The sequence below is a fragment of the Patagioenas fasciata genome, chromosome 1 (genome assembly GCF_037038585.1).
Source record: "Patagioenas fasciata isolate bPatFas1 chromosome 1, bPatFas1.hap1, whole genome shotgun sequence".
NCBI classification, from domain to species: domain Eukaryota; kingdom Metazoa; phylum Chordata; class Aves; order Columbiformes; family Columbidae; genus Patagioenas; species Patagioenas fasciata.
In genome coordinates, this window is record NC_092520.1 from 28,217,154 (window position 1) to 28,230,785 (window position 13,632).

Sequence of the window (13,632 nt, forward strand, 5' to 3'; positions counted from 1 at the left end):
TTCTATTCTATATAGAATAAATAAATGGTTATTGTTCTAGGGAACTGAAAATGGTAAGAGTGAATATAACAACGCTGAGCTTGTTGTAAATCATGATGTTGATACCTTGCAGTCTTTCTTTTATTATTTTGTGACCCTGCTGAACTTCTGTCCCCAGTTCAAATGCAAATAAAACCTTTTGACATGTAACAAAGCCAACCATGATTTAACATGAATCAATAATACCTATCATTGTCTTGTTTGTTGAAAGAAATGTACATGGCACATCAGTTAAAATTAAGAAGAGCAGAAAACAAATTGAGTGGGATACAAATAGTGGAGTTTCAAAGCAAATATATGATGGTAGTGTAATATCAGCTAGGGAATACACCATAATAATTATTGATACTTATTCAAAAGAATTCAAATGCAGATCTGATATCAGAATCACTTGTGAGAAAAAAAGCTGAGCAATCACTGTTTTCCCATGAAAATAAAAGTCACAAACTGTAGGTCTCATGAAATCACCAAGAGAGATCAAATAGACTTGGAGATCAGGCTGTCCGAATGTTTAATGGGCTGTTGGACCTTGGTCAAATGTGAGCCCTTGCTTCTGATAAAAAGAAGAAAGGTTAAATAAATACCCATCTCAGGAAAAGAACTTTCAGTCATTTTCTGAAAGGTCACATGTGAATGTGAACTCTTCCTATTTTAAAATGTATGTCCCAATCTTTGCATTCATTATGCTGAATTTCAGAGCAGCAGTAGGAAGAGGGTGGGGCATGGTCTGACAAAGAGCTTTAAAACATTAATTACACTGAGGAATCAAGTCTACAGTTTTTCAGGGAGGAAGGGGGTTGAAACTATGTAAATGGACATTTGGTCTGTGAATATGGGGAAACATCGATCAAAACCACCTTCCAATGCAAACACATAATAATAAGATGTTAGCTTCTGTAGAACCAGTGGCATAACAGAAATATAATCTTATTTACTACTGAACAGAGTACATCAGACACAATGATCATCAAGCCAGATAAATAATGTATTTTTAGTAACTTTTCAGAGTTCTTGCCTTGAATAGGAACATGTTTCCCTACTAGCTTTTCATGTCTGTGGCTGAGACACATAATCAGCAGTAGGAAATTGATGTGATCTCTTGCAGAACTGGAAACAAGCAGCGCTAGGTCCAATGCTCAGGTTTAACACACTTTTAAGATAAAGCAAACATGGTCTGCACATATCTTGGCACCGCACCTAACTTTATGCATCAGTACAAAATAAATTATCTACCAAGAAAGTGATTTTTTTTTTTTTTTTTTTTTTTAGAGCACAGCCATTTCTATTTATATTTATAACCCTCTATCAAAACAGATGGGTTGCTTAAAATCATTCATCTTGTACTCTCATAGGACATGTGACAATGTACAATTTATAATCACATTATTTACCGGGGAGAGAGCATTTTCAGTGAATATACTGGATAATTTTAAAAGATTTCTCATGTTGATACACAATCAAAGACAAAAAGTATAGACCTTTGAAAAATATGAGATGTACTCATTTTATTTGAAGACTGGCAATGGAACAGATAACTGAGGTATTTTAGCAGTCGTCTCATCCTGAAATTACACTCTTTGGTGTATTTTACTCTATCCCATCAGCTGCTGTAAATAATATACATCTGCTTAACTACTATGTCAGTCAGAGAGCCTCAAATGGGCAATAAGCACTATGTTATCTCTAGGAACATCTGTCACACATGGGAGTAGCATGAAGGCACTCTCATAATTTTATTCAAGGGGCTTAGTTAAAGCTGGCTTGAGTTTATTCGTGGAAGGTAGCATGCACCTAGGAAATAAGCTTATCTATTTGATTCCATAAATACAGAAAAGCTGTATTTTAGAAAAACGTGTCTTGCAAGGTTTAGGAAATGAAAATAAAAGTTTTACATCAAAACGTACTGGTTACATTTGGCATCCTTTCAATCTCACCTGTTGTAGGTATTTGAAGAAAATATGGCTGGGTATTACATTACATTTGCATTACTCTGTTGATTACATCATCATGTGTTTCAATTGTCTACCACAACTGAGGGCCTTTTAAGCCCATTGCATGTGCAGTTAAAAAATAATAGCCACAGAACCAAAGATATTGCTTTATGCACTGTGTTGATTATGGCTGGCATGCAAGCACTAATTTGGAGATTAATGGATGCACATTATTCTAGATACTGTCACCCTGGAATCTGATTACTGTAAAGCAGAAGCAATGAAAGGATTATAATGTCTTCCAATTAATATTATTCTAAAGAGAATTATTGGCCATCTGCAATGCATTTTCAATGAACTTCTTGCTTTGTTACACAGGACAGGGAAATAACTACTTATTTTCCAGTCACTTCATGATAAGGCATCCTTGTATGTAAAAAGACATTTCATGGCCTTTAAATGACAACTTTCCTCACACTTCTGAGCATCTTGCTCTTTCAGGCAACAGCTCCAAATTTCTTTGAGTGAGAAAACTTCCAAAGGATAGCAGCCAGAGAGCCAGAAAACCTTTTGTCACAGGGGGAGGCTGGTGTGTGAACAGATCCCAGGTCTTTGCTCATCCCTACCCTGATTGACTGACCCTTGTGAACAGACACAAGATGATATACATTAGAAGTTTCTGTGTTCCTCTGTACTTATGGTAGGGCTGCATCAGGAACAGCTGCTGTTGGAAGATAGGGAGCTGTAGCCGGCCACTCAACATCTCTCTCCTTTTCCCAGCCAAAAGGATCTTGGCAGAGGAGAGAATCTCTTTCCATGCATACAGGGTGGCTGGTAGCAGGGAACGTGAAACAGCGGAAATATAAAGTTGGTCACAGTGGCCAGTAGAAAGGGGTTTGTTATTTTTACTTGGATGATATAAGAGCTCCATAACAGATGCTACGAAATACTCTCATTTCCTTTCAGATGTGGTTTCCTTGCTTTTGAGACCATTTTTTGAGTAAAATATTTCATTTTCTGAGGAATTTCTATCATATTATGGATTCATGTTGAATACATACAAAATGTAACATGTTCCATGGGTTTGGAAAGAAAGGTTGTTTTGCTGGAAGATACTTCAAAGAACAGGAATATAAAACTATTCATAAAAGTCCATGAAAATGGTGAGAAAATGAACATACCCAGCTTCAAGTGAACATTTTATCGCCTTCAGCTTTACTTCTTCATGTTGCATTTATCATACATTTTCAAAACAAAATTAAAATCTTGTTCTACAGCTTTTTATTTTTCCCCTAATTTTGAGTAAATATTTTTCTTGTAATGCTCTCTGAAAGTTTTGTGTGGTGCATAAAATTGTCGTAGGCACAATAGTTCCTTACTGAAAAATAGGCAAAGACTAACATAAAACATAATTTTGTGTAAACATTATTATATATTAGCAATGATTTTACTTTTCCAATAAAATTACAGTATGACTGTTAATGATCAAATACCAAAAGATTGCCTGGACCAAGAAGAAGAAAGTAAAAATCGCAATGTTTTGTTTACTCTTAACCTGGTCTAGCTTCTGGTTATAGCTGCAGAAGATTCAATGAGCATATCATACATCTCTTGCATCCCTGTGTCTGAAAACCTCCAAATACAGAAAAAATGTTTGAAGAAGCCTAATTTATTTTATCTTAATTATTTTGTTGAATTTTTTTTTAAAGTTTACCTTTGAAAATGCAACAATTTTCAAAGAGATTGTTGCTAAGTACAAGGAGTTCATTACAAAATCCATGAGGTTCCACCAATCATGAATGTAGTCCTGTAGTCCACCATCCCACATCTGTTTAATTTCACCCCAGATAAAACCTGTAAATAGAACATAATTCATTAAGAATGAATATTAAATAAAAAGGCTGTCACTATTCTAGACATTTATCTCACAATGGCCTGATTCTCCTTACATTAATTATAAAATGAAGGTGGATAAGTGCTCTAAATTACACATCTAGTTAGGTGAAGTTATATCTTTCCATTAATGTTTCTGGAATTAATTTGTCAGGCAAAAACAAAAAATTCATCTGCTTGCACAAGGACAACTTCTTTGGCTTGCTTTAATCTCTTTTCCTATAGTCTCCTAATAATTATAAAACGTGTCTTAAAACCAGTCACAACTGCCAACTCTGTCCTTGGTATCTGCTGCAATATAATTCAAACTGGAAAATTTATGACTGTAGGAGTCAATCCAACATATTAATTTATTTCAGTTGGAACCCACACAATATGGAAGATAATTTCTAATGCTGTTGTCAATCCTGAAGTAAAGTCTCCCTTTGCCACAGGAAAGAGTTGTGTCTCCAGCAGAATATTTTTTTATTGATTCCTTCCTTTGGGCCATAAAATCATAGAATCATTTTGGTTGGAAGAGACCCTTAAGATCATCAAGTCCAACTGTAACCTAACACTGACACTAAACCATGTGCCTAAGCACCTCATCTACACATCTTTTTAACACCTCCAGGGATGGTGATGCCACCACTTCCCTAGGCAGCCTGTTCCAATGCCTGACAACCCTTTCCATGAATAAATGTTTCCTAATATCCAATCTGAACCTTCCCTGGTGCAACTTGAGACAATTTCCTCTTGTCCTGTCACATGAAGGAATAGAAACTGCTTTCAGGTGTGCAGAACACACATTGCACTGTACATGAAGTGATACAGAAATATTCAATCCCAGTGAGAAATTGTGCAAGTTGTCTGAGATAAACTTGATTTAACAGCTCCAGAGACAACTGTGTGGAGACTCTTAATGCCATAAACATTAAACCCTCCACATTATTGTATAATATGGTATGATAAAACAACATGGAACATTAGATGCATATTTCATGTTACTATCTACAGAGTTTTTTTGATAACAAGAACAATAGAGCTTTTATTTTTTCACAGTTAATTATTTTCTTAAAGGAATTTGTTACTGTTTTGCTCATTAAAGTGACAAAATTCGTGACAAAAGAGAACAGTCTCTCACATTTAGATGCTGAGATACAGCTAATTCAACATAGTTATTCTCCACTTGTTTATGATGTTTTGCTTTAGAAAATGCTGAACAAATTTCATGCAAGCACCTAGAGAGTCCTGCCTCAGTCTAGTTTGGGTTTAGTTCACCTTTAACCTTAATATTGTGTTTCGATGATCTTCTAGTTGACTGCGTGGAAAACTTGTGTCGTCTCTCAAACATGATGCCAGTTCATAGTGTTTTGGCTTGACTCTTTCTGTCTCCTGGTTGCTTTCAAAAGGAGAGGTTCCCTTCCTCACTACCTTCTCCCCTCAAATCTCAGCTGCATGTTCCCATTTTGTTTCTTTGTGTCATCATCTGTAATCATAAGTCTTGGGAGTATCTGAATCATCTGATTAGTTCAGCAACTTTTATTTTCAGAGGGTTCATTTTCAACCACACCACCATCAGTATTTCAACGTTCTGCAGAGCTGGGGAAACATATTCTCAGAAAAGCCCATGGTGGAAACATGTAGACATGAAAGTGGGACATTCCCATTTTAATGTCTACAACAGCCTAGACAGGCTGATTTCAGCTCTAACTTAGGCATACCAGATAAAACTAATACACAAAATATAGCACTGTAAGGAAGCTAATATTTATTTTCTAGCTGCAATAAATTGTTGTGAGTCACAGTAAGAAAACTGCTGAATGTTAATTCATGGCAGGTATCAATGTCCACTAACAGCATCCACTGCTGCTGTTAACTGCCCAAGTGCCATCACAAAGGGAACATCCCTTCACAGGGTTAGTAGGCAGGCTCCTAAATGTCTGTCCATTTCGGCCTGTGAAATGACATAACCACTCTTCAAAGAGCTGAGCACCCTGGACACACCGAATGAAGATGATGACAGCGTGTCTGGCTCTCCCTTCCCTCCACAGTCCCCTCCAACCTCCAACACACACTTCATGTACTTGCAAATATCTCTGCTTGCCCTTCCGCTGCCCTCTAGGCATAATGTTACGCATCATCAGGTCATAAAAGCAGCTGTTTTGAGGGTAACAATATACCCCTCACATTTCATACACTGCTTTGAATCACCCCTTCTCCAACTGCAGAACATAAAAATAACCACTGTGCCACAGAAGCCTGAGAATACCTGGCTCCAGGCTCAGAGGAGACCTGTAGCCAAAGGCTGTGTAATACGGGTATGGCCCCTACGCATCAGTGTTAGAGAACAGTTCTTTGATCTTTTTTTATTTAATAATACAGACATCACCCCAGGATCTTGACATTGGGAAGACTGCTATGGCACAGAAAGCAGACAGTTGCATTGATAGAAAATCCCCCAATAAAAAGGCTTTTCCAAATCAATACGCATGTTAATAGAATTCAATAAACTCTTCTGTAATGCATCTCACCTATGCATTCTCTTTAAAATATGCTTTAAAATGGAGCAGAAATAGATTGGGACATTAATAAGATGCATGCTTAAGCAAGAGACTGTAGATTCATTAATGTCTTCTGCTGAGATATTCCATGATTCATAACCAGCCAAAGACATGAACTGACACAAATGCAACAAGGCTGTTCTCCATAAGACTGTTGCTCAGCATCTTATGCTTTGATGGAATTTCGTAAAATATAATAGAATTATGTACAGTTTGAAAAATAAACACTGACTAATGCTGCTGCGTTTGATTTCTTTGATGAGTGAAAAGCCAGACTGTTCTTCCAAACACTTCCTGGGCTTCAGAAAATAAAATGTAATTGTAAAGTTGACATTAACAGAGAAATACTGACCTACTATAAATAGAGCAAGAGACTATACAGCTATTGCAAATTTGATATTTATGAATTAGAAATACAAATAATCCAAACTACCAGTAATGCTGAAGTCATTCAGCAGCTGAAGGTTCTGAGATTACTTTGACATTGTAATGGTGGTGGTTCTAAATTTATGTCTTCATTCAAGACAACTTTTATGTTCATCCTGATGCAGGGCTTGTTCTTTTTAAGCAGATGGTTATGGAAGACTGGACATCCTACAATTTTATTGGTTGTACTGGAAATGTGATAGTTTAGTCTTTCTTGCCAGCCAAAGCATTGAAGTGCAAAGTCCATATATAAGTACAGTTACCGAGATCTTACGAGACTTCAGAGAAATTGAAGCAGGGCTGACTGATGGATGCTGTGGTGTTGAAAGACGCACAATCGATGTATGCACAGTAGAGCCTTCCAGATAACGTCTTTTTGAAGGCAAATCTTTGAAGGGTCAAAATCCTAAGGCTGATTGCCAAAATCTACAACTCCAGAACAATCTCACCATGAAGCTGAGATCAGTCTTTGGGGGTATCAGGTCTCTAAGGCTAGGTATCCTAGGGGTCCTCAATTAGAACAATGAATGCTGGAAGAAGTGGGATCTCTGGAGTTCTGTAAATACTCCCAAATGTGCCTGAAGAGTTATCCTAGTAAAGCATACTCTGAATCCCAGAGCCTTTCTGCAAAACTGAGGACTTCTCTAAGGTGTGGTGAGCTTACCCGATGGAACTATTCTATGAACGAACCTCAGGGATTCCAAGTTATGCTGTTTAGGATTAATTTATGGCTATATAGCCAGAGGTCTTGAAATCTTGTTGTAGATCATAAGAGTATATTTTTGCAAGAAGGAAGGGTGGCAGGGCAGGGAGGGGGAAGTCAGTCAGCTCTTGTCTTCACTGGGTCTGATACAATATGCCAATTTTGTTCTGTTACATTAATTGGGAAAATCAGGAAAAGGCTACGAAAATCTATCATTTAAAAAAAGAAAGAAAAAGATATCCAGAGATAAGTGCAACATTTCTTCTGTCACCTTGCAGACTTCCCTTCTCTATTTAGAAGACTTATGGATAGGTGGACACAACCTGACTTTATTATCTAAGGAGTCTTTTGGGCAATTCCAGAGTATCACCTAACATAACAGAAAAGCAGAAGACATGCAGTGATGACACTGTCTAATGTGTATTGTTACGGGCAGAAAAGAGATCTCTAGTCCAGGCATTGTCTGCTTATCAATGTGCCAAAGCAGCAATGTTATGTCCAGCAGCAAGAAAGACATCTCAACAAAGCAGAGGGGACATCACCAGCCTGCACTCAGGTACTGGGGAAGAACTACCAAGAGGAACCAGACAAATACAAGGAGTAAACATAAAAGCAAGAGCCTTTAGACAGTCAAGTTAGGGTCAAGTTCATTGGCCAATGGTCTCTTTACTTCCCTGGGAGGAAGCAAGCTTTTCCAAGACAATAATCCTGTCATCTGTAGGAGGCTCTGTCTTCTCATTGACTGAAAAGGGAACCATGGAGGATCCGGCTGAATTAAAACAGATGCCTAACTTCCAGGTGCCTGTATTTAGCTTAAGTAATTCCACCCACAGCATATTTCACTGTTTTAGCTGGATAATCTTTGTGATATTCTGGTTGCCTCTTTGCTCCAACTGTGCCCTTCCTATCTCTTCACAATAGCTAGATTTCACACCTGCCTCTTATACTCTCACTTATCCATTCTCCATCATTTATTGCCACTTGAGAGGAAATTATCAACATTATGAAGATCTTTCACCTCATCATTAATCAAGGACTTACATTGAAAACATGAAGGTGAGTCTTTCAAGCACTTGTTGTATTGTTTATAACTAGATACTGGAGCAGTAAAAGAGAAATAACAGCATGGATATTTTGAAACAGGCTGAGATGATAGAAACAAATTTCATTAAACACCCCATGGTTTTAATGTAATAAAACAGACAAATTCAGGGCAAGAATCCCAGAGACCACATGAGGCTCCACGAATGACAGACACCATGGGGAGGTTTTGTATAGCATTGTGAAGTATTATAAATGCAAGCTGATAAATGCAACCATTTGACTGAAGTCCAGTTTGCCTAATGCAAGAAAAAAACTAATCAGAAAAAAAAAAATTGATTTAAAATGGAATCTTTGTGCTAAATATATTTTCTTTTTGCAGTAAAAATTTCTGAACATTGACCAAAAATGTTGTTTCTTCTAAAATAAATCCTACATATTGTAAAAATATTTTTTCCAAGCAAATCAAATAGAGAAAAATTAAAATGCTTCTTGCTGAAGAACAAAATGCACTGAAACAAAATACAAACTTTTGTAGAAAAACACCCGCTTTAATTATAATTACCTCACCAGACTTTTAAAAAATCCTTAAGAACTCAGTAACTGATATGATACACTATATATGATCAATCTGTAGATTTTTGTGTATGTAGATACATTAATACATAAAAACTGACATGACTAGCTTTGTATATATATACTTATCTGTAGACTTAGATTTTGAAACTATATTTCCATCTTGAAATCTTTGAATATTAGACACTGAAATGCCTTTTAAAAAATGTGGACCTACTTTTCTGTTCATAAAGTAAGACTCATTTTGCACATTCACACCTTTCAACTTGGGGCAGAGCAGGAGCTCAGTATGCTTACAAATGTTCTCTATCTCTTTGGATAAAACCTTGGGTTAGACACTATATCTTTTTGTGAAGGTTTACAAATAATTTTCAGGTTGTAAAAATTCTGGATCTATCCTGATCTCATTATCAAGTCACAGCTACCTAGTAAGGAACAAGTCTCTTATTCCCATGCAAAAGAAATAAAAACAAACAAACAAACAAACAAACAAAAAAACCCCAAACAAACAAAAAAAACCAACCCCCCCAAAAAAAAAACAAAAACAAAAAACCAAACTCCCCTACGAAATGCATTCACAGGTGTATTAAGTTCTAAGACAAAAAATCCTAGATACATGTTGTCTGAATTCCTTTCTTGTACTGAATCTTGAGCAACTGCAAAAATAAAATACATATTCCAGCAACTGTGAAACTTCACAAAAATGTTACGCCATCTCCACAACGTCTTTTGTTGTTTAGAAATATAACTATTGTTTAAGACTCATTGTAAATAGTAGCATCAAGATTTGTCAAAGAAAGACATGAAAGGCACTATCCTGAACTATATTTGGTTTTAAAAACATTAATGAATCCCTAGCTAATTTTGTCCTTACCTTTCCCACAAAAGGTTGGTTGCTATGTGCTGTTTTTGTTTCTTGCCATTAAGTGATGCAAGAGGTTCCTTGGGGTCAGTCTCTGCATGCCAAATTCAACAACAACCTTTTAGTATGTTTCTTGAAGAACATATTTTCACTGGACTGTGAAGGCATTAAATGGATAACCTCAACATTGCTCTACTGTTCAATCTACAGTTTTTCACTGGCACGACAAGAAGTGAGACAAGCTGCTAATGATCAAAAGCGCTCTCAATCAAAGTAATTTCCAGGGAAATCAGTAAGCATTGATAAGGCTTGAAATATCTCTTCTGTTTTACACCTGGGCTGATGAACTGATCTGTGCTGATGGTACGTGCAGTTAACAAAAGGAACAGAGAGGCATCCTGGCATAATTCAGGGCCTTCCAATCTCTGGAGCATATTTTGTTAACAGAATACAGCTATTTCAAAAGAATATGCACAAAATCAAAAGCACACCCTCTCCTTTCCCCTGTGGACAGGGAAATGGGTGTTTGGGAACAGAACAACTGTGCACAGTGTCTTAGTTCTGTGTCAGGTCAGGCAAAGAGCTGGGACTGACATGGTCAGAGGTGCCATTTATGTCCCAGCTCTCTTCCCAGGACAGTTATACACAAGCAAGCTGAGTCTGGGAATTGCGGGTTCAACCTATCTGCGCACAGAACTCAACACTAAGAATACTTAATATCTAACCTCAGTTCACCCTTTGTCTTCACTTTCTCATCTGTACAATTAAATTTAATTCCTTCCCCCACAGAAGCAGTGAAGATGAGTTTAGTAATGCCTCCGGAGTGCAGTGAAAAGGTAATGAACAATACAAGGATTATGGAGCATTCCAGCCTTTTGGATGAACTATAATCTATCAGACCTGAGAGTATTCATTGCTGATTATGTGTCAGCAGTGCAATTACTTTTGGGTTCAAGAAAAAAAATAATTTCTAAGAAACCGTGATCAGCTGTGAATGAAACTGAGTCTAGGCATGTCATTATGAATTATGGTTTTATACATATATAATTCACCCACTATGGAATGGCAGGTGCAAATGGTTTGGACAATCAGCATTGAACAGCCCCTCAAATATTTATGGCCTTGTTTCACCACCCAGTCCAATAGCATCAGACTGTTCAGTTGCTTGAGTATTTATGCAATAAGGCATCCATATAAGTGGGACAGCTGTTCCCATAATGCAGTGTCTTCAAAAGGGACAGTAGCTAGTATCTTTAGACCACACACTTTCTTTCATAACTTGAATAGCAAGAAGACTGACTTTCACAGTGCTTCTATAAATTCCAAATATATGTGATTAGTCATTAAATTTTCTTAAGCAGTCTTTTGAATTTCCTTTGCAAAATGTTCAGAAATGCAAATGAATTGTAGTTCATTATCATAGTGGAAGATTAAAGGAGATTTAACTTGCTACAAATATCCTAACATTATTGGCTATTTTTCTTCTATTTTTTTTACCTCTGTAAAACAGGGTTTTGGTAAAGGAGTATACGCCAGGAAAAAAAAATAGCCTGGACTGTATCAAAAAATAAAATGTAACCCTGGATTGACTTTTATGTTCAATACAAGTTGGCTAGTGGGGTGAATAAAGTTCAAATTAATCAAAGTTGCTCATCCAAACCACTTCAGGCTTGTGCATCTAAGCTGTCCATATCAGTGGACTGTAGATGGTGATGGTGTAGTTGTCACGATCTAGAGAAACATGGTATGAATTTTCAGGCTGTCATATGCAGGGACAGGAGTTGGACTTGATGAGCCTTGTGGGTCCCTTCCAACTCAGGACATTCTATGATTCTATGAATTCATCCTATGATTTATTCTATGAAAGATAATGTGTTTTCAGAATATATCAAGTGCTTAAACAGAAGCATCTAGCACCATTTTAGATGCCACATGTATCTAAACTGGCCACCCCATTGCATTGAAAAAAGACGTACAGGTTTCCTGTAGGGTATTTATTTAGGTTCAACCTTTCTCTAAGTATCAGACTTCAAAAACGGGATCAGGTACCTCTTTGTAGGCACCTGAGTTGCTTTCTTTATGTTTACTTTGATTTAATCTCCAAATCAGGACAACTAAATGTGCTAAGTGCCCCAGTTCAGGGTAAGGGGCTATGGAAAGATACTTAAATAAGGAGATAGAGTAGAAATTCTGCACATTTCTGCTTTTGAACTCTGCTCTACAATACTGTAGTAAGAGAAATTTACCCAGCCAAAAGCATTGGTCCATTTTTTTTTCAGGTACTTTTACACGGGAGTCTTTACATCTCTTCAAAGAAAAATTATATCCTCATTTACAGCTTGTAAATCTCTTTTAAGCTCAACAGGTTTACATGAAGACTGAAGCATGCACGATTTTACTCATTATCCTTTAATCTCGATATCTTCACTGAAACTGTTCATGGTATGTATTTATCAAAATTGATTTAATACAAAAATATGGTGGAGAGGATAAGGAGCAAGGCTTATATCCTAACTATTTCTATAGACAGCCTTAATTAATAAAGTAATGTGTATCCACTGTGTACAGTACTGCAATCTAATATTCATTGAAGTGTTGTATCTCCAAACATCTGCATGTTCCTTATCTTTGTCAGCACTTACTACATTCTCTCAGTGTTATTTGTATAATATATTATATTAGTATATATATTATGTATCAGGGAGTTAATATTAAGAAATACAGTTTTCAAGTGTGCATAAGGCTTAGATACACAGAAATACAAGACCTGCAGGCAGAATAAATGAATGTATAACTTGTCTATGAAACACAGGCCTTTACAGTGTTGCTCAAAACTCTGAGTCCTGCACAGATGAGCTTGTCATTGTCTCTGCAGCTCTAGGCAAAGCCAGTAGGGAAGTAGGAAACTATTTATCCCTTCCTCTCCTATTAACAGGCATGTATATATTTGAATATTTCAATACTGAGGACCTAAACTTCATATTTGGGAGCTCAGTGCCATGAAGAAGTTTAGTGATTGAAATATTCTGTGATTCAAAGTCTAAATTAAGTACACAGTACTGAATGTAAAATTCACCATGCAAGAAACCTAAATTCTCCATAAATTGCATTTTATGCTCACTTTGAGTTCCAAGCAACTAACTGAGTTCCACAGCCTGTGAATATGCAGTACTAAGACAGCCTAGGCAAGAGGAACAGCAGAAATTGAATGAGGAGTGAGTCTCAAGCACTGTGTCTTACAAGCACTTAGAAGCCTATCTCATGGCTTCTGTTAGGTTTCTACATGAGACTGAGTTTCAGCGTCCAAAACACCTTTCTTTCCTGAAATGCTTAAATTCTGTACCCCAAGACCCATGTGAATGTTTAGCACTGCAGCTTTACAGCTAAAGTTCTTGCACAGGGAATAGGAAACCTGCCTTTTTTCAGCCTGATGGAAGACTGAAAACCTCTAACCCAGGAGACCACTAGGGCAGGAATAAGGGTGTGGGGGTGAAACATTCACCATTCCTGCTAATAATGGAAGAAAGATAAAAGAGAGAGAAGATGACAATAAGCAGAACAAACAAACAAAACCCAAGCAACAAAAAAAACCAAAACCAAAAGGTGTCTTTAGCCTAG

General features: G+C 36.9%; 2 protein-coding genes across 5 annotated transcripts in view; both read right to left on the minus strand.

The window, feature by feature from the left end:
• The window catches only part of POSTN (periostin), a 460,633-nt gene that overhangs the window by 86,690 nt on the left and 360,311 nt on the right, over window positions 1-13,632 (minus strand). The window lies entirely within an intron of this gene.
• Window positions 1-13,632, minus strand: part of TRPC4 (transient receptor potential cation channel subfamily C member 4) — a 154,077-nt gene that overhangs the window by 23,220 nt on the left and 117,225 nt on the right. For all 4 annotated transcript variants that reach the window (XM_065829353.2, XM_071805035.1, XM_071805040.1 and 1 more), the window contains one exon: window positions 3,685-3,824. In XM_065829353.2, coding sequence (XP_065685425.1) covers window positions 3,685-3,824 — 140 coding nt within the window. The remainder of the gene's footprint in view (window positions 1-3,684; window positions 3,825-13,632) is intronic.